The sequence below is a fragment of the Microcaecilia unicolor genome, chromosome 4, assembly GCF_901765095.1.
Source record: "Microcaecilia unicolor chromosome 4, aMicUni1.1, whole genome shotgun sequence".
Classification (NCBI taxonomy): domain Eukaryota; kingdom Metazoa; phylum Chordata; class Amphibia; order Gymnophiona; family Siphonopidae; genus Microcaecilia; species Microcaecilia unicolor.
In genome coordinates this window covers 215,178,315-215,204,252 of record NC_044034.1, presented here as the reverse complement: position 1 = coordinate 215,204,252, position 25,938 = coordinate 215,178,315, and the positions used below count along the sequence as shown (strand labels likewise).

Sequence of the window (25,938 nt, the reverse complement as noted above, 5' to 3'; positions counted from 1 at the left end):
GTTGTGGTAGAAATGGCCTTAGTGCATGGGAAAGATCCATTTAAGGCTATGTTAAGACCACGTTTTGCCACAGCTTTGTAAGTGGGCTTCTTAATGTTTAATACTGCTTATTAATAATACTAGGGGTTCTTTAGTAAACATTAGCACAAGTTATCTGAAGCAGGGCCCATAGCAATAAAACGGCTCCTGTGGCAGATAACATGCACTAATCTTTAGTAAAAGATTCACAGTATTCGTTGTCGACCCAGCTGCATTCCTCTTTACCCTTCCCTTGTTTTTGTCTTGTTTATGGTATTACCACTTTCCCCCCTCGCCCCATTTTGGTCAGGTAAGAATTACTTTTTCTGTTTTTGTGGTTTAGCTCTTATGTGTATTTTAGTAGACCTGAATTATTATTATTATTTTTTTATTATTATTATTCATTGGTAACCGTGTCTTCCCATTTTAAAATTTCCCTCTGAACCTAATCTGTTGTACACCACTCGGATAAGCAGCTTTATAAGCAGTATATCAAATAAAGATGAATTACGTTATTCCCATATCATTGCCTTAAATAAAAATGATCAAGCCATTGGACAATAAACAGCAAAATATGAAAATAAGTGTAGTTCAACAGTCACCTGCAAAAACATGCCAAAGATGACTTTGGTGAGAGATCCAGCTGGGCCACTCCATACAGTACTCTCTGGGACTTCTTTGCTTCCCCCATGTTCCTTGCTGCTTGTCTGTCAGTATACAGAGTGCACTTATGCACCTTCAGAACAGGTGTCAATATGAGAATTTATGTGCTTCTGGGAGGAATAATGACAAGTTGAAGAAATGAAAGGTGTTTTTTTGATCAAATAAACCAGTGTTTCCCAAGTCTGATCCTGGAGTGCTCCTTGCCAGTCAGGTTTTTAGGATATGCATGAATTTGATTTGCATACACTGCCTCCATTATATGCAACTCTCTTTCATGCATATTCATTGTGGATATCCTGAAAACTTGATAGGCAAGGGGGTACTCCAGGACTGGACTTGGGAAACACTGGAATAAACTATACACTGGAAGAGTGCACACCCTGATGTAGGGCAGGAGGCTCAAAACATGAGCACATCCGTGTTGTGCACAGTGCAAGTGACTCAAGTAATTTGTTGAAATTCAAACTGGAAATTAGTGGAAGAAAGTATAGTAAAGACATTTTTGGCAGAACAAAGTATGGACCAATGAGAGTATTTCAGGTATGATGTGGGAGCTATGAGATGCAAGCATTATAGTAACTCCCAGCCCCATGATGATCCTATACTTTTTATAAGAATTAATATATTTGATTTTTTGGTGAGGGTTTGATGAAAACTTACAGGGGCCTCTGTCCTGATGCAGATATATGCGAAACATGATCATGTTAAGGGAAGTTACTGATGGACTTATAAGTTTTTGTGGATTTGTTTAAATTAAAAAGAAAGTCTAAATAACCAGAGAGAACAGGATTATATAAAGTAAAAATGAATACAGAATAAAAATTTGGACCTATGAGGAGTTTAGTACATACCATGAAAAGTTGTATTTGATACTATGTTTTTTATCTGATGGTCCATTTTTGTAGAAATGAGTTAATTTGGGAAATTGTGTAAGTTGAGCTGGGTTTTATAAAGTAGACATCTGTTTGGAACGTTGTTATAAAATTACCTCCAAAATGGGAAAATCTTTTGTACACCTTCCCCTATGGGCTGTATTCCATAACGATTTTCCTACAGGCACTTATTAAAAAAGTACTTCTTGAATAAGACTTCATACGCTAGAGATTTTCTCATAGGCATGGAACTGCAAACCCCATTTTGAAAGCAGGATCCTTAGTCTGTCTCCCCTCAGTGTCATTTTAATTCAGTGCAACCCTTCCTTGAAGGCATCTTGGATCAGATTCATTGCAGTCTGAGGGGGTGTCTGTATTTCAGGACTGTGACTCACCATTGGTCCAAGGAGGTCTCCATGCCCTTAAAGAGATGGGGAGGTTTCTGCTGAGCCATCACAGAAGCCCATTTATACCTCCTCAGCAAAACAACTGCCTGTGGCTTGCCAGTCTGTCCCATCCTTCCACCAGCGCACTCTTGGGCTTTCCTTGGGGTTAGGTGAGCCACTGCATGTCTCTTCCTCACTGCTGGGAGTAGAGGGTTAGGGTTAGGGGGCTCTGGGGATTACTGCAGCTTGCCTGGGGCACTTTTAGCACTAGTGTTGAGTATAATGCAAATATTTTCCTTTCTTTGATATGTGTTATTATTATTTTGTATGAATATGGCTACTGCATTTAGCTGCATTATATCTGCTGTATCATATCTATCAGTCTATCCAGTACTGATGTGATCTATATGTTTATTTACAATATCTAATATCTAGCTGTAGCAACAACAACTATCTGTAAGCAATATCTTCCTCTTTATAAATATTTCTATTTCCATTATGTGTAGTTATTCTTACAATGATGGCATAAGTTTACATTGACCCTTTCTGGAATAGTCTATTGGGCTGTCAGTGGAAGTTTTTTTTTTTTTTACCTGCTGTGGATATCCTCATAGGACTGGAAAGAGGTTTTTAACAGACTGCTAATTTTTGCACTTGGGGAAGGAGCTTTCTCTTGCTCTCTGTCTTTTGCAAGAAGTTCATTAGTGCAAAGGTCTTCGGTGAGTTGAGTCAAAAGAAAATATTTGATGTTGGCTACAAAGGAAACCCAGGATTGGTGGCTTGGGAATCTTGCACCCAGGAAGAAAGAGAGGAATACTGGTGGTGTATTTTAAGTAAAGACTTGAGTTCAGAGGGTGGGAGTGAAAGGGTTTAGAAAGCCCAAAGTGTGTCTTTTGCCATCTGCTGCAGTCTTGCAATACTCCTGACCTCTCAGAAGCTGTGTGACTGGCATGGGTGGATTGAGAGATGGGAGACAGCTGATACTTCTTGGGATCTCCTTTGCCATATTTAGCCATGCTTTTTGCTAGACATTTGCTGCTCCTAGCACATTCTAAGGGGATCGTGTTTCTTCCAGGAGTCTTGTGTCTGGGAAGCACATCTCTCAAGAGTCTTAGACCTCTCTACATGCTGTTAAATAGGGTGACTATTTCCAAGGGCTCCAGAAATCTCAGTGTCAGGCATAGATACGTATCTGATGTCAGATAGACAGCAAGACAGCAAGACATAGGGGAATGGTTGCTTGGGCTGGACTATTTAGGTGTTCTTTCTGGACAGAGCAAAAGACCACCACATGGGAAAGTCATTTTCATTTGTCTGTGACCTAATATAGAGGAGAAATCAGCGAACAGATTGTATGAAATTTCATGTTAGACTGGTACACACAAATAGAAGTTGAAAATGAGCCTTTCCAGCTTTCTCTGTGAAAAAAGCAAGTAAAGAATGCCACTGATATGTGTGTGCACAGTGTGCATAACTGGAGGGAATATTTATTTTCCTGAACTTTCCTAATTTCTGGCTGTTTTTCCCAGTTAATTGCATATATTAATTTTAACATCAAATTTTTAATACATGCACTAATCCACCTAATGCTTGTTAATTTCTATAGTGTTCATTGTATCATTTTAGTGTGTACTAACTAGTCTATATTCAGTCAACTGCGGTCAGTGTTTCTTTAAATGCTGACTGCTGTTGGCTAATATAGACTTGAATATTTAGTGTCAGGCCATATCTGGGTCTTCAGTAGTGCCTGGACGATAAGCGGGGAAGGCCGATATCCAGTGTTGTATCTGCACAGCTAACTGGGCAATGTTTGGACTGTCTTTTGTGCTGTCCTATATGCCCAGTTAGCTCTGTGGGCCCTGGAACTGAATATCACTGATGCCCACATAACTCCCGGCTTTCTCCCAAGTCCTTCCCTGGACCACACTGGCGCTATTTGATGAGTGCCATGGTGGTCCCACTGGATTTTCAGCAGCACTGAAAATCCAGCGATGACCCACTCGCCATGATTCAACCAGGCAGAAGTCATTCCTTCCTGGTTACAACATTCTGAATATTGACCTCTAAATATCTTTAAAGCACTAATGAAATGAATGTACACTAGCAAATGCATTGAATGAACAGCACAAGCAGGATCCCTTAAGCCGATCAGAGTAGATACCATACATTACCCATGAAAGGAGCTCACCACAGCTTTAGAAGGTGACTTCAAGCAGCTCCATAATAGTAGATCAAACAAGACGTTCACCTTGATGTCACCTTGTGAGGCTGTGGTGAACTTCTGCCACGTGTAATGTATGGTATCTGCTCTGATCATCTTAGTGGCTTACATAAAAATAAAACAAAAATGGAAAATAAGGTGATACTTTTTTATTGGACTAACTTAATACATGTTTAACTAGCTTTGGGAGGCCAAAACTTTCTTCCTGAAGTCAACAAAAGATGACAATATCAGTGGGTGAATCTCTTCAGAAAGGCAGTTAATAAATCCTAATAAACTGAGGGGTCCTTTTACTAAGCTGCAGGAAAAAAGGTCCTGCAGTAGCGGTGGGGGCCGTTTTTCCCACGCGCCAGGGCCCTTTTTATTCAATGGGTAAAAAGCCCCCCCCCCCAAAAAAAAATGGTCATGCGGCAAGGGCGGGGAGCAATTACCACCACCCACTGAAGTGGCAGTAAGGACTCCTATGTAACCTGGCGGTATTACTGCTGGCTTAGCGCCGCGCTATTAAAAACGTTTTTTACGGCATGCCGGAAATGGTGCACACTCAAGATGGAACTACCGCCGGTGGCCGTGTTGGGCCAGCAGTAGTCCCGTTAGAATGCGGTAAGCCCGCATTGGGCTTACTGATGCTTTGTAAAAGGGCCCCTAAATGAATAAATAAATGGGGAATGATAAGGGTAGAGGGAGCGAGGGAAAACAGGAGAGATGGATGGGTGATAAAGCAGTTGTATTTTATGGTTTATAATTTGTTAGGAAACCCAGATCCCTCCCCCGCCCCAACCATCTAATTTGAAGCAAAAATTAATGGGAAAGTCATTCAGCATAAGGGGATCCTACCCATTCTCTTCCTCAAATGTAGCATATATCATTCAATGCAGAAAATGTGAAGAAGAGTGCTAGGTTGAAGAAACAGGCCAGATGCTAAAAACAAGAAACTGTTCACACAGATATAAAATCAGATGCCACAAAGCAAACCAATGTAACATTTGAGTGAGAGAGCACTTTTCATGACCAGCACATTGTATCAATGACCGCATGGCCAGAATACTAAGAGGAAATTTTAAAACAATCCAGGAGCTAAGACTTTTGTAATAAAAATAAGATACATGGAGAGGCATTTTTGATATGACGTCTAAATCTGATTTTGGATGTTTTGCGAAAAACATCCAAAAATCCAATAGTGAACATGGCCATTTTCAAACCAAATAAACATCCAAACTTTTGTTTTGAAAATGGCCATTTGCTAGACATTTTTATGTTCAGTGTGTCTCAGGGGCGTAGCTACGTGGGGCCATGGGGGCCTGGGCCCCTGTAGATTTTGTCCTGGACCCCCCTGCCGATGACCCTCTCGACCCCCCTCCCTCTGCCAACCCTCCCCCGCCGTCGTGGGCTACCTTTGCTGGTGGGGGACCCCAACCCCCGCCAGCCAAGGTCCTCTTGCTTCCCGCGCAAGGCTTCGTTCTGTTTCTGACGTCCTTGAAGGCTTTGTTCTGTTTCTGTGAGTCTGACGTCCTGCACGTACAACGTGCAGGACGTCAGAAACAGAACAAAGCCTTGCGCGGGAAGCAAGAAGACCTCAGCTGGCAGGGATTGGGGTCCCTCACCAGCAAAGGTAGGCGACGACGGCGGCGGCAGGGGAGGGTTGTTGGCAGGAAGGGGGGTCGACAGGGTTGTCAGCAGAGGGGGCAAAGTTGGTGGTGGCAGCGGTGGGGGGGGGTCTGCAATGGCGGGGGGGGGGGGGGGGTCAGCAGCGCCAGGGGGGGGGGTAAAATGTGCCCCCTCACCTGGGCTCTGGACCCCCCTCCCGCCGAAGTCTGGCTACGCCCCTGGTGTGTCTATCTTTTAGGACCATTTTTTTAAAGAGTCCAAGGAAAAAATGCACAAAAACAAGCCATTGGGTTGTATTGGAAGGGGGGCAACATTCTTAGTAAACTGGCCACAAAGACATCTCAGCAGAGCAGTGGGACACTGCTAGGACTTCTAGGGGCACTGCAGTGAACTTCACATAAAAGGTCCCAGGAACATCTCTCACTATTACCCCCTTATATTGTATGGCGAGCCCTCCAAAACCCACCAAAAACCTACTGTACCCAACTTACATCACTGCAATAGCTCTTATGCCTTGCAGATGTAACCTATATATAGGTACAGTAGGGTTTTGGTGGGTTTTGGAGGGCTCACACTAGTGTACTAGTTAGAGTGGAATATGGGCCTGGGTCCCCTTCTCTACAGTGCACCACACCAACCATTAGGCTACTCCAGAGACTTGTTTGCTGTTTTAATAGGACTGGCCATAACATCTGAAGCTGTCATAGAGGTTGGTATGTACTTTTTATTTCACATCTTTGGAGGGTGTCAGTGACCACTGGGGGACTAAGGGGGGAGTCATTTCTTAATCTCTCCAGTGGTCTTCTCATCATTTAGGGCACCTTTTTGTGACTTAGGTGTGATTGAAACAGGTCTAGACCAAAATGTCTACCTTTTAGCCCTGGATGTTTTTGTATTGTTCCATTATGCCAGAAAAATTTCCAAGTTTTGGGAATGCCCAAATCCCGCCCCCATCCTCCTCCTTGTGATTTGGATGCACTGCACAGAAAAACCTCTCAAATGTGAGTTTTGGAAATCGTGATTTAGACGTTTTTTTGGAGAAAACCATCCAAGTACCATTTTTTGCCATTTCTGAGATATTTTTCTCTTTTGAAAATGAGCCCCTTTACATCTAATAAGGAATATTCTGCTTTGTTATCGCCTGATCACTCATTCATCTCTTCCTTTAGTCTCCCTCCTTCCTTTCACCTCTATCTTACCCCTTCAAACTGTCATTGGAATGCTTTTTTGTTTCACTTATACATTCTGATATTGTCATCTTTTGCTCATACTGTCCTGACCTGGAGGTTTTAGCCTCCCAGAGCTAGTTAAAAATGTATTAAGTTAGGCTAATAAAAAGGTATCACCTTATTTTTCATTTTTTGTTTTGTTGTATTTATTGACCTAACACAACTACCACACTACTTTTATCCCAGTGGCATAGCCTGAATACCACTGGAGCATCTATGGTGGCTATGGGTGGACCCTGGGCATCCCAATCCTCTGTCTCCCATTTCATCTTCCCTCCTGCCCCCTCCAAATTAAACTTACCTTAGCTGTTGGGGACCCCCGAGCCCTGCCAGCTGTAAAAATCTATAGCCAGCCCCGATTCCCTAAAGTATGGCTGACAGTAGCTGGCGCCCTACACTGCATGCATGTCTTTTCTGCACATATACAGTACTGAGCATGCTCATAATGCCAGGGTCAACAGTGACACTTTGAGCTTCTATCAACCATATTTTAAGAGGTCAAGGCTAACTACTGATTTCTACAGGTGGTGGGGCTTGATATCCCTGTCAACCACAGAAAAGTACCTCCGACTGCTTGGTGGGCCCGAGGCAAAAGTGGGTGGGCCCAGTCGTTGTCCAAGTGTTCTACATGAAATCATGGCTCCCTGCACAGGAATAGGTTAATTTTGGTGATAATGTCACAAGCAGGATAGCAAAGCCTAAAGTGTTAATCTGTAGGGGGTGGTGGAAATGTGGTTACAGCTAGAACACCTGGGAGTGTGAAGGGTAGAACAGGACATGCATGGACAGTCCTTGTGGTTGCTCAGAAAGTGAAAGCAATGCAGACTGCAACAATAATGGGTATAGTGAAATGAAAGAGGCACCTCAATGCAATACGCGTGATAGAAACATAGACAAATGAAGGCAGATAAAGACCATCTGCCCAATATTTAAAATAAAATGGCTGCTAAAGCGATACTTAAGTTGCTGTCTGGCAATATTCAGCACCGAATAGCTGGCTACCCGGCACTGAATATCACCGGTTAGTGGCTTAAAGATAGGTGGTTATTTCTTGCGATATAACCTTCTATCCCCAGATTTTTAAAAGTGAACCGGACAAGTTTGGCGGCCAATAGGTAGAATAACTTTGGCTGGTCTGACTTACCGGCCGGTGCTGAATATCAGCTTCGCCGGTTAAAGTCAGACCAGCCAAAGTTAAACTGGATATTCAATGCCGGTGACCGGAAATGGCCCGGCATTGAATTTCTGGGTTTAGCACTGACCGCAGGAGACAGCCCGTCTATCTCCCATGGTCTGAATATCGGGCAGTATATGACCTATCCAGTCTGCCCATCCATGCCATCTACTCTCCCTATCACTCCTTGTCCCAAAGTTTCTTGAATACAGTTTTCATCTCCACCACCTCCACTGGGAGCCTGGTCTACGAATTCATCACCCCTTCTGTGAAGAAGTATTTCCTCAGGTTACTCCTGATTCCATCCCCTTTCACCTTCATCCTATGCCCCCTCATTCCAGAGCTTCCTTTCAATTAAAAGAGACACACTTCCTGTGCATTTATGATGTATGATAATGTGCTTATACACCTTGTATAAAGAAATCCTCATATCCAGGTATGGTCTTACAATATTGCCATCCTCATAGCTACAGCACAATTATAATTGTTCTGCTAAAATTAGCAAGAATGGTTGGGTTAGTTGTAACGTCACTGGAACCATCTAGGGCCAAGTTGGAGGAAGATATTGGGTTCCTTTTTTTTTTTAACAATTGTGTTCTTCAATTGTTTTTATAATGCAGAACACTTCATTGACAGATTCAATATTTGTCATTGTCTGGTTACAATAGATGGATCTTTTATTCAGCCTGAAAAAATGACAGGCTGAGTCAATTCTGTTGGGGGTTGAATGTGCTAAGAGTTTACATAGATGTAGCAATGTCTCATAAAGAAGAATTATTCCTCTGGCTTTGCAGCTATTTTCTGGCTAAAATCTACCCCTCGCTTGACTCAGAGCTCAAAGCATTAGTTTGACAGTAACACAGTCACTGTAGAGTCTTTATTAAAAGAAAAGAAGAATGTGCCAGATACCCCTGCCCACCATTATATTCTGAAAGTCCAGTCAGAAATTGTTCTATGTAGACTACAATCAGTGTATTGTTTCTAGCAAAAAAGGTGCCGGTACTCATATGCTAGGCCACCCTTCAGGAGTGGGGTGATCACTGAAGGACCCACCCCACAATAGCCAGGTCCCTTGCAACCAGTCACAGAATCTATGACAAGGCAGAATTGGTGTGTAGAGCCTGAGCTCTTCCATTACAACTTGGGGACCATGGTCCATTTTAGCAGACAATGGAAAAGGTGCCGGTACTCAGTACCCCCAAGTACCCCCTCAAATAAAGCCCTGACTACAATAAGGCAGGTACGTGCAGTTCAGAACCAGCTGTCAGCCAACAGAACTTTCCTTTCCACTGCGAGCCAGATGTGTATATTGCAGTGTCAAAAGGGCTCTTCAGTACACACTATTGATCTTATAAAAAGTTTGGAAATTCTAAAAGAAATTTAAAAAAATATATATCTTCTTTGTGTTTTTACAGGTTCTGAAACACTAAATCACAATGGGTGGAGAGTGAGTATCTGTTTTCCATAATTCTGTTTTCCTTAGTACCTCTAAGCTTGTAAGGCTTGTGAAAATAGCAGCATGGCCTCAAATTTCCTGAATATTCATCTGGCTGCAGTTTAGCTCTGTACCTTTGTGACCCTGACACAACATTACAAACAGCACAGAGGAAACAACCCTTGCAAACAGCACAAGTACACAACCACAGCGAAGGAACCAAACAAGAATATCAGAACAAAACATATATATTTTATCAATGTTTTGTTCGGATATTCTTGTTTAGACTGATGCAGGCTTTTGGCTGAAACACAGGCCTGTGTTGAGTCGAGTCAGTGGATGAAATAAAGCATTGGACATTACAGTATTGTCTATCTATTTATTTGGTTCCTTCATTGTGGTTGTGTACCTGACACAGCAGTAACATAGTAGATGGCAGTAGACAAAGAAGATGTGGAGGGGCATAATCGAACAGCGCCGGCCAAATAGCTGGCCGGCTATCTTCGGGGACGGCGACGCAAGTGGGCTTCATTTTTCAGCCATAATGGAAACTGGGCCCGTCCATCTCAAACCCGGCGAAATGCAAGGCATTTGGTCGTGGGAGGAGCCAGTATTTGTAGTGCACTGGCCCCCCCTGACATGCCAGGACACCGACCAGGCACCCTAGGGGGCACTTCTAAAAATTAAAAATAAAAATAGCTCCCAGGTACATAGCTCCCTTACCATGTGTGCTGAGCCCCCCGAATCCACCCAAAACCCACTACACACAACTGTACACCACTACCATAGCCCTTAGGGATGAAGGGGGGCACCTACATGTGGGTACAGTGGGTTTTGGGGGGGGGGGGGTTGGAGGGCTCCCAGTTACCACCACAGGTGTAACAAGTAGGGGGGGGATGGGCCTGGGTTCACCTGCCTGAAGTGCACAGCACCCACTAAAAACTGCTCCAGGGACTTACATACTGCTGTCAGGGAGCTGGGTATGACATTTCAGGCTGGCATAGAGGCTGGCAAAAAAAGTTGTTTTTTTTTTGGGTGGGAGGGGGTTGGTGACCACTGGGGGAGTAAGGAGAGGTGATCCCCGATTCCCTCCGGTGGTCATTTGGTCAGTTGGGGCTCCTTTGTGAAGCTTGGTCGTGAAAAAAAAAGGGACCATGTAAAGCCGGCGAAATGCTCGTCAAGCCTAGCTTTTTTTTCCATTATCGGGCAAAGCTGGCCATCTCGTGAGCATGCCCCTGTCCCGCCCCCGTCCTGCCTTCACTACTCTACCAACACGCCCCCTTGAAGTTTCGCCGGCTCTGCGACGGAAAGCAGTTGAACCCGGCCAAAATCGGCTTTCGATTATACCGATTTGGCTGGTTTCAGGAGATCACCAGCCATCTCCTGATTTGTGTCGGAAGATGGCCAGGGATCTCTTTCAAAAATGAGCTGGCAAATATCCCAGCTGCCAGCTACAAAAGACTGAGCACTCACAGGACAGTGCACCCCATCAAAGTAAGATTTGTTCTTCTAGTTCATATTTATTTGATATACCGAAATCTAAGTGGTTTACAAAAGTAACAAAAAAAACCAACCAAACAAACAAACAAACAACCAACCAACCAACATAAGGGGAATATTATCAAAAGAAGCAATATAAGAGAAATCCAGCAAAAAAGGGTGGACACAAGAAATTAAAAAAACATTAAATCATAACATCACAAAGGAGAAACTGAAGGAAGGGGGTACACACATAGACCGTGTCCCATTCAACTACAGGGCACAAATGTGAAATATGAACAACAAACTTACAAAATCAAACTAAATGAAACAAGTGAAAAAGGAAATGTATGTCAGTCACTATCAGGGAAGGATTTACTAAAGAAACATGTTTTCAATTGAGATCTGAATTTCTTAAGGGAGGACTGTCACCTGATATAGAGAGGCAGACCAATCCAGAGGAATGGAAGCCATAACTACAGGTGCAATCCAGATGCACTTTACAGTGTAAAGGAATAGTCCAAAGATTATGCGGAGATGAGTGGAGAGTTCAAAGGGGAAGTAAAGAATGATAGATCAGAAAAGCACACAAGTTTCTACATCTCTTCCAGCACCCATCCTCTCCATCACCAATGTTTTATTACAATCTAAACAGCAACCAGAACAGTGAAACTGTTGTCTGAAGAGCCATCCACCTAAGTTTTGTGACCTTTCTGGACAATACTCGGCCTCCGCCATCCTGCATTATTGACACTGTTTCTGGGGAGTAGCAGTCTGTTGCACCAACACAGCAACCCTGTGGTATCTGATGATAATCAGCACAGCAACACAGTGTTTCACCTTTAGATATATAGTGATATCAACAGTTAAGTAGAAGAAGCTTTCCAAAAACTTGAAAGTATCTCCTCAGAAAAAAAAAGGGGGGAATCATAAGAATTTAAGGCCCAGATAAGAGCAGTTCCTTCTTGGATAAGTGGTGTTCACTGGGGCCATACCCAGAGTTTTAGTGGTATTATCTGGATAACGCTGCTAAAAAGGTTCACTGATCACCCTGGCAGTAGCTGATTAGTGGTCCAGGGGTAGAGCCAAGGTGGAGAGCCAGAAGTTTTCCAGGTACCTCCAATATTCAGCACTTACTTGTTAGCTAATTGAATTGTTTTCAAGTATTTAGTAACACCAGAATTTAATCTTCATAGTCAGCGAATATAGTGCACCTTGGCAGTACTGTGTACTGTATATCTGGAGGACTACAAGGATGTAGAAACCCAGTTCCCTGATATATACTTGCATCAGGCCCTGGTAACACTCCGTGTCACAGTTTGATGTCTCATATCAACCAGTTATATCTTCCTGTGGTTATATATGGAGGGGCATAATCGAACGGGGACGACCATCTCTAAGGGCGTCCATCTCTAAGGATGTTCCAGCGAAGGGGCGGGGAAACCCGTATTATTGAAACAAGATGGACGTCCATCTTTCATTTCGATAATACAGTCAGGGACGCCCAAATCTCAACATTTAGGTCGACCTTAGAGATGGTTGACCTAAATGTTGAGATGGTCGACCTTAGAGATGGCCGTCCCCGGTTTTCAGCCATAATGGAAACCGAGGATGCCCATCTCAGAAATGACCAAATCCAAGCCATTTGGTCGTGGGAGGAGCCAGCATTCGTAGTGCACTGGTCCTCCTCACATGCCAGGACACTAACCGGGCACCTAGGGGGCACTGCAGTGGACTTCACAAATTGCTTCCAGGTGCACATCTCCCTTACCTTGGGTGCTGAGCCCCCCAACCCCCCCCCCCACCAAAACCCATTCCCCACAACTGTACACCACTACCATAGCCCTTAGGGATGAAGGGGGGCACCTACATGTGGGTACAGTGGGTTTCGAGTGGGTTTTGGAGGGCTCACATTTACCACCACAAGTGTAACAGGTGTGGGGGGGGGGGGGGGGGATAGGCCTGTGTCCGCCTGCCTGAAGTGCACTGCACCCACTAAAAACTGCTCCAGGGACCTGCATACTGCTGTGATGGAGCTAGGTATGACATTTGAGGCTGGCATAGAGGCTGGAAAAAATGTTTTTTAATTTTTTTTAGGTGGGAGGGGGTTGGTGACCACTGGGGGAGTAAGGAGAGGTGATCCCCAATTTCCTCCGGTGGTCATCTGGTCAGTTCGGGCACCTTTTCGAGGCTTGGTCATGAAAAAAAAAGGGACCAAGTAAAGTCGTCCAAATGCTCATGAGGGACGCCCTTCTTTTTTCCATTATCGGTCGAGGACGCCCATCTCTTAACCACGCCCCCGTCCCACCTTCAGTACACTGCCGACACGCCCCTGTGAACTTTGGTCATCCCCGCGACGGGAAGCAGTTGAGGACACAAAAAATCGGCTTTCGATTATGCCGATTTGGGCGACCTCGGGAGGACACCCATCTCCTGATTTGTGTCGGAAGATGGGCGTCCTTCGCTTTTGAAAATAAGCTAGCTAATCTCAGTTACACATGTAATGCAATAGTGGCTTTTCTTCCGGCAGTGGCATGGTGTATCACAGTTACGCGTGTGATATTGCAGAGACACATTCCCATGGTAGCAGTATGGAGATAAATTTATAAGGCTTTCTTGTACTTAAAACTATGTTTTACACAAAGAAATAGGTACTTATCAAACTGGCCAGGGATCTATAAAAGTACCTGATGCCAGTATATAGCATATGCTTTTATGTGGTAAACACATAGGCAGTTCATGAAGAAATGAATGCAGTGTCAGTTCAGACTTAAATGGAAAAGTCACATCTGCCTCAGAGCAGGCATAGCTTTCTGTGCAATTTTCAGAAGGCTTTAATAAAATATGTACCCATGTGTCTTAGAGTCTAGATACCCTGTTATAAAATTACCCTCTGTGAGGCCTATTTACTAACCTGCTCATACGTGTAGTGTAGCACTATAGCAGCACATTAACTGTTAGAACATGCTAAGAGCTGTGTTAAACACCTACCGTAGAAATTTTCATTAGGCAGCAATGAATGGGTGCAAGCTCTTCCTTCAAATTAATGACAGGTCTTTACCATTTGTAAGAGTAGAGGAGTAGCCTAGTGGTTAGTGCAGTGGACTTTGATCCTGGGGAACTAAGTTTGATTCCCACTGCAGCTCCTTGTGACTCTGGGCAAGTCACTTAACCCTCCATTGCCCCTGCTACAAAATAAGTACCTGAATATATGTAAACCGCTTTGAATGTAGTTGCAAAAACCTCAGAAAGGCGGTATATCAAGTCCCATTTCCCTTTCCCTTAACTGGTAGCGTGATAGATAAGATGGTGCCATTAGCTACACTTCCTGAGATAGAGCGAACTGCATTCTGCATTATCAGCCTTGCTGTTAATGCGTGGTAGCGATCATTGCTCTATATTAACTAATTGGGTGCCTTCCCTAGAGTGCTGAAAATGTCCTCAACAGTTAACACAGAGGTTTTGTACCTAACGCACCTTAACTTTGCCTGTTAACCCATGTTGGTTGTAAAACCTTAGGGGCCTTTTTACTAAGTTGCGGTAAAAAAGGCCCTGCGCTAGTGGCGGTGGCCATTTTTGCCATGTGCTTGGGCCCCTTTAACAGCCCTAAAAAAGAAATGGCCATTTGATAAGTTTGCACTTGCCATGTACCCATTTCGGAGGGAGCACTTACCACCACCTATTGAGGTGGCAGTAAGGGCTCCCATGCTAACCTGGTGGTAGCCGCTGCCCAATTACCACAGGGTAACCGCCTGCAGAAATATTTTTCAAATATTTCCACTAGCACCGAAAATGCCGCATTCTGGGGGTGGAACTACCGCTGGCGCCTGCGTTGGGCTGGCAGTAATTCTGGATTGCCGCTCTGCAACCCTTTAGTAAAAGGGCCCCTTAGGCAGCTTAGCAAATAGATTCCATGAGTCTTAGTCACACATATTGATAGCACAAAGACCTCTCTTCCAATGGTTACACTATGCATTTCAGTTCCACGTGTGACAGTAGAGAGACATATCTTCTTGTGGTTACACATGTGTCAGCTCTCTTAAGCCACTAGCCAGCATGCACATTCAGGAGCTGGGGGTCGTGACTGCTGGGGAACCTATATTTAGTTAAATAGAATAAAGAGCATATAACCCTGGAAATGTAAAATTGTTTATATAAACATTATCATAAAGTAATACTTACAAAGGTGTCTTTGTTCTTTTCTCTCTCTTACAGGGATGAAGTAAGTCGGTCTCACTATTTTGTCATCCGTATCTTCGGACTGCTAACTTACAACAGAACCAGGCAGGGAGGCCGTCGGGGCTAGGCTAGCTTCTCTTTAAGATGCTATCTTTTGGGATTACTCAGGTTTTTTCCTCAGGCAGTGTACAGCAGAGTATTCTTTCCAGGCTTTAACCACAGCCATCAATTACGTAGAAGGAAGAAGAGTTTTGTCTTCTCATACCCAATAACTTCATTTTTCTGAGTATTCAGAAATTAACATGTTATCATAGAATTGCTCCAAGAATATAGAAAATTCCAGTCTGCTGATTCCTATTCTAAAGGAGATTGGTCTTTTTAGTGTTTCAGTGGAATAATGCCAGTAGTTCTGAGGGAGATGACATGGGGAGTCTGTGGTGTGAGGAATTCCTGAGGATGAACAGAAGCTGATTAAAAATGGCTACCTGTCTGGCCAAAATGCTTTGAAGGGCAGCTGAGAAATCACTTTGATTATGAGAAGTGATGAACTGTCAATTTTTATCAAGGGGACAGGCTCTCACCAGCTCTGCTTCTCTTGGGGGCCTTTTTACTAAAGGGCGTTAAGTCCTTATATGGGTTTAGTGCATGAAAAAAGGCTTACTGCACACACATTAAAGCATTTTGCAGTAATTTTCCAGTTAGTGTGTGCTAATCATGTGTTATTTTTTAAACATATTTCTGGGAGGGGGCATGAAAGCATTATCCAGCTAGCGTGTCCACATTAGTGTGTGCTAACTGGCATAAAAGACAACTCTTCAAAATGATTGGGGGTGCTAAACCCAATGGAAATTACCCCTCCCTTGAGAGTCAAACAGTTTGTTCAATTTCAGGGGTGTTCAGACACCTGCAGCATCCACAGAGCTGGCGCTAATGCTAACTGAATAACACAGACTTCACTTAGCACTTCCTAAATAGGAGGCAGTAAGGGCTCCTGTGTTTTCAAGTCTCACACACTAATGGAAAAATTAGTGCAGGACCTGCAAAAAAAATTAAAAAGCCCCATTCTTCCAATGGTGTATTAGGACCTCATGCAGATAAGGGGAGAAGAATGGAAAGATTAATAATATCAAGAAGCCTGATATAAGAAGTGGGTCAAAGCAGGACACAAAAAGTGCAACAACAAAAAAAAAACCAACCCACAGGCCACTTTGCTTGCACAGTTTGGAAATGGCAAATCTGTTCAAAGATTTATGTATTTGAATTTTTATTTATTTTTCTCTTGTGTGTGAATTTAGGCCTTGCTTTTTCATTGTTTGCTCAAGGTGCATTACATTCAGGGGCAATAGGTATTTCTCTGTTCCCAGAAGGATTAAAATCCTGCAGCCCCTGGAAATCCTAAGGCTACAGGGAAAAACCAGTGCAAAGGGAAGGCATTTTGGGGAACTTGAACCTGGCAGTCTCCCTCTGCTACTATAAGCTTCTACCTCAGCCACAATCAGGCTGGGATCCAGTGCCATGAGCCTTCATGGGCAGTCAACTGGGGATTCCCTCCCCCCCTGTTTTTTTTAATCCCCCCCCCCTCAATTCATTTAGCCTATACATCACAAGCTGAGAGCCATGCACCTGGGCTTCATCCAGAAGTCTGCAATCAGGAATTAAATTTAAAGGTTGGCCAAAAGTCCCAGAGTGATTAATTCCAAAATCATGACTTCTTTTACAGGCTTAATACACCTTTTGTAAATATTAATGCCCTAGCCCTGAATCTATCACAGGGTTTGTTAAAACTATTTTGCAGAAGTCATCCCCCCCCCCCCCCCGAAATTCAGCGCTATTTAACTGGCCAGGAACGGCTCCTAGCCCATTAAATAACACTTAACTGGCTGTAAATATTAGTTTCATTTAGTGGGAGATAGCCAGTTATCTCTTGCTGAATATTCCTGGTCAGCGGTTACAGCTAACCTATTATTTCATGTGGTATAACCGGCTATCTGCTAAAATTCAGCGTATCGCTGGATACATTTGACTGCCAAATTGGGCCACCGAAACAGCAGCCCTATCTTTGGCTGGTTTAAACTTAACCAGCCAGTGCTGAATATTGGCTTGGCTGGTTAAGATTAAACCGGCCAAAAATAAACCTGATATTCAATGCCAGTCACTGGAAATGGCCCAGCACTGAATATCCAGGCTTACCGCCGACCGCAGGAGTTAGCCAGGCTGCCTCCCGTGGTCTGACTACCAGCCCCATTGACTTTCATGTCGCAGCAAGCATTGCACTGTCAGTTAGGGATGGACTGTCGTCTACAATGAAATGAGAAATGTCAACGACATGTTATTACATGTCATGAGCAAATGAAAACAAGCAGAAAAAATATGACATTTTATGTGTATATGGGGGGGTTCATTCTAATCTCTCTGGGGGCAAGGAAATACCTGCATAAAGTGTGCACTCTTCCTGGACAGTGCATGCATGCGCAAACTATTGTGCATGAGTGAACAATCCAGAAGAGTGCAAGCACAGTGCAGTCCTGCAGTCCAGCTTCCCTTAAGAACAAATGCATGGAAAATAAACAAAATGTACATTCCTGGAAATGACACAGGAAAGAACATAAAACAAGTATTTTCCAGCTGCCCATCTGTACTAGCAGTATGGCCATCATGGATTTCATGTCCCAGTTCCACCATCACATTCTATGATATAAGAATTGTATAGCTTGAGCTATGAATTCAGTCATAGGAGCCAACTTTTTAAAATTATTGGGGGTGCTAAGCCCAATGAAAATAACCCCTCCCTGGACACATACAAGGAATTTTCTCAATATTGGGGGTGCTCAAGCACCCACAGCACCCACAGAGTCGGCTCCAATGAATTCAGTCAGCATTAATGGTCAGCATGTGGGCACTAGGGGGATGGGGCTAAATGGCTGTTATAATTTTTGCTTTTTTTTTTTCTTTCACACCTGCAGAAGTCAAAGATCTCCCATTCCCGCAAACAGCACCTGAAGGTAGGTTTCTCCTTGCTAGAGAAATGATGCGCTTTCCTGTATATATTACTTGGGTTTTCAACATTTGAACCAAGGGTCCATGTTTGTAGCAGTCATTACTGTGATTCCTACTGGGAAGACTGGGATTATAGGCCTATGAGTCAGCAACAGTCAGTACTCCAACACTATTACCCCCAGTACCTACTGGTGGGATGTCAGGAGATCTGAAGTACCCTTCCCCCCTCCCCTCCCCTCAACAGCAGAGCTGCCAAAGGGGACAAACTCCTATGCAGGAGATTTAGGGCCCATCCTGTCTATAACTCCACCTAGCCCTACCTACAGTGGCACCAGTGGTAGCCTCCCCTTTCAGTGATAGCAGGAGATTATTTTTTAGGAAGGACTCTCCTAGCTGGAAGGGGAGTCCGCTCAGTGGGGAATACCAGTTCTTCAGTGGGAGTGCAAAAGATGACCGGCAAAAGTGGGAGACTTGGCAGGTCTACAAGAGCTATCCACAATCCCCCAGATTCTATATATTACGCCAGGCATGCCGCTCTTAAATTTAAGCATATTCCATAACAACTCACGTAACTTAATTGGCTTAACAAGCCAATTGACGTTTTTAACAGCACTTAACAAGCAATAATGAGCACTAATTGGCCATAATTAGAATTTACATGCATAATCAAACTCAGGTATAAAGTATTAGTTTGTCTTGTTGGGCAGACTGGATGGACTGTACAGGTCTTTATCTGCCATCATTTACTATCTTACTATGGCCCAGATGCACAAAACCTAACGAGCCCACAACTTGCGTTTTAAACTGGTTCCAGCCAGTTTAAAACGCAAGTAGTTCACCCCGGGCATGCACTAAGGGCATTTTCCCTGCCACGGTGGCAGGCAACGAAAACGGAATGCAAATGATTGAAAAGCTATTATAATGAGCTGCACTACCGTTGCAGCCCATTATAATGAGATGCACTACCGTTTTTCCGATTCCCTTACCGCAGGAACCCTAACGAGATGTGTGACCTCTTGTTAGGGCTCCTGTGAGGGAATCGGAAAGGAAAAGGGCCCCCAAAAAAGGTAAAAAAGAAAAAAAAAAGCAGGGAGCGCATGTGAGGGGCGTCCTTTAAGGACGTACTCTCCCTGCGCTTCTGAGAGACGTCTTTTTTCACATTTTTTTTTTAGCTCTGCCGGCGCTGGTGTTTTTTCCCCCTTCTATTTTGTCTTCGCCGCCCCTCCACAGCAAAACTTTTATGTTTTCCTGGTTGCTGGAGAATCGGGACGTCCCTTTAGATTAGGCTCCTCTTCCTGGTCTCTTCAGCCAATCAGAGCGCGTTTTGCTGACAACAGCCAGCTAAGCCCGCTTTGATTGGCTGAAGAGACCAGGAAGAGGAGCCTAATCTAAAGGGACGTCCCGATTCTCCGACTCAGGTACCGAAGGACTAGAGAATGCAAGTGAGCTACAACGAGTAGCTCATTTGCATTCCCTATCATTGATGCATTCCCGTTCCCTACCGATTCGCTATGGAATCGGTAGGGAACGGGAATTACCAATGTCTTTAATGCATCTGGGCCTATGTTACTATAACTCGTTAAGCATATTCTGTAATGAACTACACCTAAATTCTAAAGCATGCAGTTCAAAAGGGATGTGGCAATGAGTGGGGAAATGGTCTTTTGTGGGCCTTCCCAAATTTATGCACGTTGTTATAGAATATGGCCCAGTCCGTGTAAATATACGCATAAGGGATTTATGCTACATTTTTGTTGATGTAAATGGAGGTGTGCAGTTTTATGCACTGGGATATCAACTAAGCATATTCTATGTACCCGCTTAAATCTTATAGAATACGCTTAGGCGGAAATGTTTTCTGTGCAGATTTTTAAGCGCCATATATAGAACCTGGCCCAATACGTACTGCTGGGAGGGAGAATATAGGTAGAGCAGTTTCTTTGCTCCTATTTATTTTCTTTTTGCTTTACAGAGCTTGATGCTCCAGGTTGCTAAAGGAACATTAGAGAAGGAAGCAGCTGAAAGAGCAGCAGAGAAGCAAAGTTACCTTGCTGAGCACTGCCCACAGCTCACTTTACCACATTCAATGCAGGAACTGCAGGTAGGTAATCATCGTTATCTCTGCTATTCACTCACAGTTCTAACTCTTGCACATCCAATTCAGTTGACTTAAAGCTCTTCACAGTGTTAGATGGGGTGAGGACCACATTTTATATAGATTCTGTGTTCAGAAAAACAGGCTGTCATGCTCATTTTTAAATTTCACTCAATAGAAGTTGTTCCCAAACTTGTCCTGGGCAATCTTCAACCAGATGGGTTTTTAGGATATCGAAAATAAATATTTAGGTGCCCTTTTACTAAGTTACGGTAAAAGGGGCCCTGTGCTAGCTGCGGTGGCTTTTTTTGCTGTGCATTGAGGCCCTTTTTACTGCAGAGGGTAAAAAGCCCGAAAAAAGAAATGGACATGTGGTAAGTTTGCATTTACCTTGCAGCCATTTTGGGGGGGAACACTTACCACCACCCATTGAGGTTGTGGTAAGGACTCCCGCACTAACGTGATGGTAACTGGGCAGTGCGTGGTGCAGCCAGATTACTGCCGGGTAACCCCGCACACTGGGGGTGGAACTACTACTGGAGGCTGCATTAGGCCTATGGTAGTTCCAATTTGCCGTGCGGCAAGCCCATTACTGAGCAGCAACCCTTTAGTAAAAGGGCCCCTTAATGAGATAGATTTGCATGCAATGGAGGCAATGCATGCAAATCTATCCCATATATCCTGAAAATGTGACTGGACAGATTTGGGAACCACTTCTCTAGAACATTTTGAAACCTGTAGTCCTTTTTTCCCAAAGGTTTAGGGCCACAATTCAACTATTTTGAGAAAGATACATTGGCTCCCGATTGAACAGCGAATAAAGTTTAAGATATTATGCCTTATGTTTATTACTTTTAGATTGGATGGTGAGTTATATTTAAAGGAGCACTTGTAAACATATGTGCCATTATTATACTCAGCACATTAAGAGCTACTGAAAATACCAGAAAAGACGAGAGTGGTTTGCTGATTAAGGTATATTCAGTTGTGAAGGCCTACACTAGCATACCCTTTCACCCACCTGCTGGGTCACATTTACCTCTGGGCGAGTCTCTCACCCGTAAGGTATTTCCCCTGAGTTTTCTAAGGACACTGGGGCCACAATCTCAGAGGTCCTACAGTTCCCAGAAAGCACTCACAGACCAAAACACAAACCACCATGATTATTAGTCAGTCCAGGACAGCAGAGTTTGTTTTGTTACATTTGTACCCCGTGCTTTCCCACTCATGGCAGGCTCAATGCGGCTTACATGGGGCAATGGAGGGTTAAGTGACTTGCCCAGAGTCACAAGGAGCTGCCTGTGCCTGAAGTGGGAATTGAACTCAGTTCTCCAGGACCAAAGTCCACCACCTTAACCACTAGGCCACTCCTCCACTTCCTGTTTCTTTCCTGGAAATTCTTTTTATGCTGGCAGATGAGCAATGCTCCTTTCCTAACAGGCACTGAGGCCCTGACACTCAAAAGTAAACGCGGGTTGTAGAGGCCATTTGCGCTGGACTAGCACCCGCGTTTACTGGCACAGAATGTTCATAGACCCAGAGCACGGGAACAAACAAGCGCAGGAAGGAACAGCGTAATGAGCGTGCTCATGAGGTCATTTGCTATTCCTTCCCAATGCTCAGCGGACAGCATTCCAAACAAGTGCACTCTTTCCACTGTAAACCCTACACCAGCTTGGAACTGGCATTAGGGTTGTGCCAAGCTGTGGTGAGATCCCCAGCACCAGAGAAAAGCTTAACACTGGACTGACCAAGCAAAGCCCAAAGCTACACCACAGGAGACCGAGCGGGGAGGGAGCCAGGGCTGGGAACGGTGCTGTGGAGATGGGCAGGAAAATGGCTGCAGAGCTTTTCCTTCAGCAGACAGACCGGCAGAAGGTGGGCAGCAGCGAGGGAGGGACACTATCCTTTCTGCACTGTAATTTGCACGTTCCCCTACTTCAGATCGGGGCCCAGCTTCAAGTAGGCTGTCACACCTCTGGGCAACCGCCACTTCTTCCTCTTCCTTCCCTCCCCCCTCTGGCATTCTGGGCATGCGCTCAAGAGCTGTGCTTAATGCACAACTCTTGAGCGCATGCGCCAGACACTATACTTCTGCCATTCTCCCTAATGCTCAGCGCTGTGAGTGCGCCTTTATTTGCATCTCATTAGTGTTGAGCATTAGGGAGTTTTTCTGGCGTGCTGTTCAGTACAGCGCCAGAGTTTGGAGCATCTGGGCCTGAGTGAGCATCACCTGTATCTTCATAGTAAATGATGTCCACCACCCTAACCACTAGGCCACTCCTCCACTCAATAAACTAATAAGGTTTATTGTTAGGAAATTGAACAGTGAACGGTAAGAGGAATAAATGGTGAAAATATAGCAACAATAACAGGTAAATCAAACTAACTAAACATTTGTTTACTACCTGAGTAGTACCTGGGGAATTCAGGAAATATAGCTGCTCACAGGTTATAAAATATAACTGCTCACAGGGCCTCAGTGAAGAGATCTTTCTCTCTCCTCTCCCTGAGACTAAAGATTACCTCACAGCTTAAGCAGGAAAAAAAAATTGTCACTTCTGTAACAGGTTTACAAAAAATAGACGGTCACCATCTGCTGGCCAAACAAGGGAAATGCACTAGGGAACAAATATGTTATACTGTCACATAGAAGTTACAGACAAATATCCCCTGATTTGTCACATTATAATACAAATTTTGTATGTATTTCCATGTATCTCGCCTTGAGACTCACAGGGTGAGATGAGTAAATTGTAGAAAGAGGATTAAGGGAGGACAGCATGGGTTAAAAGCATCATATTATGATTGGAATTCAATAGTAGTAGCAGATCACATGTGCTGTCAGAAAAGCATTCAAGGATTTTCTTACACATGATTATATTTAATTAGTTGGAACATGGTGTGCTTCTTCAGAAAAGTGCATTGTGGGTGATGTTTGGGGTCCTGAGAGAGACCATTAATTTATGTATTCTGATCTGGTAGTCCATTCAGTGGAATAATGTCATGGTAACAATTTGTTACTGGTGGAGAGGTGGTGCTTGGGTCGATGGGAGTCCTTATAACTTTTGTTGGAATAGCCTTGTTAAGTGCTATTGTACAGAATTCAAACGTACTGCGTTACCAAAGCACAACAAAGTTTCTGGTTATGAACCCAAACAAAACCAAAAACATCAACCACCTTCTGTACAAATGGAAAGGTATTCAACCACAATGAATTTCACTTCTCTTTCATGTCTTCTTCCCAGGAACTGTGCAAAAAATTACATGGTCAGATCGATGAGGTGGATGAGGAAAGATATGACATGGAAATAAAGCTGCAGAAGAGCACCAATGAGGTATTCCCCTTTCTGTGGGTGTCCTTGTAGTTGGCATTCTTTACTCCATCTTGCTTGCAGCCCTCTGAAACCCTTTCTACATGACCATGATAAAAGCTTTAAATGTTGGCCACTTTGCTTTTGTCTGGCCCTGGCCCTGGCCCATTATGATTTGATGTCTGGATTCTTTTGTAGGCTGTCTTGTCAGGCTTGTCATCAGTGCAGGGAGAGTAGCAGCCAGTGAATGTCTCATGTAATGTTATCCTAGAAGGTATTGCCTTGAAAAAGGACCAGATTACTTAGAGTGGCATCATAATGAGCTCATTCACATCTTTTAGCCAAGGGATGGCTTTCCAGGAGCTGCCAACTTTGGAGGAATTAGTGTCTATAATGAGGCATCTCAGTTCAAAGGTAGACAGAGGCTAAAAAGATAAATCTGCCTGATATTCATCCAGCGCTAAACCTGGAAATTCAGTGACGGTCCCTGTTTAGGCTTCAGCATTGAATTTCCGTTTTTTTAGAAGCCGGCTAGCGCATGCCCAGTTTAGTCAATATTCAGACTTAACCAGCCATGGGTTAGTGCATAAAGATGGGACAGTATTTATGCAGTCCTATTTATACGTTAAACACGGCCAGTTAGTTCTGAATATTGGGAGCTAACCAGACTCTGCCACTGAAATTCCCCAGAATGCCCCTGACATAGCTGGCTTTTACTTCAGTTCTAACCGTTCATTTTCAGCAGCGCTAACCGGTTAAGTGCTGCTGAAAATGATTGGATAGCCACATACGAGTTAACTGGTTGGCGACCATTCCTGGCCGGTTAACTCACTTTGAATATCGGCAAGAATGTGTTTTAAAAATCTTGTCCATTACGTAGAATGATTGGGAAAGTTATTCTGTTAATCACCTGCTACTTAAGGCCTATGCTGTCCTGAATCTTGAATCACAGTGCTGCAAGACATCCTCTACCTTTTGAAAATGACAGAAAAACAAAAACAAATAAAAAATGTTCAGTTTGACTTGATTGTACATTTTAGTGCATATTAAGTGGGTTTAGTGTGTGCTAGAATGATTTTATATATGCTAAAACCACAGAAATGAATATATACCAATGGAGTTCTCCAGCCCAAATATTCAAAGGGAAGCTCTATTTATGAGATTCCCACCAGAGACACAGAAACATACACACACATATGCACTCTCAAACTTTAGTCACATACAAAAGCATGCACACTCTCATTGTTCAGTCATACACACATGGGCGGCATTTGTGGGCCCCCACTATCATGAAGCCCCATTTCTTCTATTCACACCACCCTCTCCCTCATATTCATTTTCCCTGCTTCTCCCCCCCCCCCCCCCCAATCTTCATTCATGGCCTTTCCCTCACATTTCACCTCTCCAGAAGTAGCAGGGAATAGTGCTGAGTCCAACTATTGGTAAGGCAGCAGTAATACTTTGAGCGTGGGGACTAGGCAGGCACATGCTTCAAACAGAATGTTTGGTGAAGTGAGAGCTGCTAAGTTACCCAGTTCTAGAAAGGAGATTTTAAGCCAGTCTTGCATTTTGACAGCCCTATCCAAAAGCATTATGAGACCTGTAGCACTGATGTCCAGGGCCGCCGAGGGGGGGGGGGGGGGGGGCTCCTGCTCCTGACGGGACCCGGGTGATTGTGTCCCGACAGGAGAGCAGGTGAGAGAAAACTCTGGCGCCGGGCCCCCCCCTTGCATTGCCTGCCAAGCAGCTGCTGGACCCTCAGGCTACACATGCTCAGTTTTGAAACCGAGCATACGGGACCTGAGAGAAAAGCAGGGGCAGGCAATGTGGCAGCCGTCAGAGAAAAGAACAGCGCTGCATGGAGGAAAATTTCTGCTGGCGGGGTCTCGGGATCCCCGCCAGCCAAGATACTTGCAGTTTGGGTGGGCGGGAGCGGCGATGATCCTGGGGGGGTGGCTTTGTTCCTGGGGGGGGGGGGGGCAGCAGCCCTGCCCCATCCCTGGCTCAGTCTCTTGGCGGCCCTGCTGATTTCAATGGGTAGAATAAGGGACTTCAAATAACACACTGAATTGGGATATTGGACTGGTCAAAAAAATCTGAAACCGATAACTTGGCAGCTCTGGAGCAGTGGTTTCATAACTAAGGGAGCCATTTTCACCCTCCATTGCCTCTGGTACAATCTAGAGACAAACCTTTGAGCAAGTTAAAAGCGTTATTGAGAAAATGTCAAATGAATTTGTAATGGGCACGAGATGGGAATACAAGTTA

General features: G+C 44.1%; 1 protein-coding gene across 1 annotated transcript in view; it reads left to right on the top strand.

Moving 5' to 3' along the window:
• The first annotated feature begins 2,019 nt into the window (after nt 1-2,019).
• Nucleotides 2,020-25,938, top strand: part of TNNI2 (troponin I2, fast skeletal type) — a 39,863-nt gene continuing 15,944 nt past the window's right edge. The window contains exons 1-6 of the mRNA XM_030201232.1: nt 2,020-2,109; nt 9,587-9,618; nt 15,301-15,307; nt 18,228-18,266; nt 20,234-20,362; nt 23,605-23,694. Coding sequence (XP_030057092.1) covers nt 9,608-9,618; nt 15,301-15,307; nt 18,228-18,266; nt 20,234-20,362; nt 23,605-23,694 — 276 coding nt within the window. The 5' untranslated portion in view covers nt 2,020-2,109; nt 9,587-9,607. The remainder of the gene's footprint in view (nt 2,110-9,586; nt 9,619-15,300; nt 15,308-18,227; nt 18,267-20,233; nt 20,363-23,604; nt 23,695-25,938) is intronic.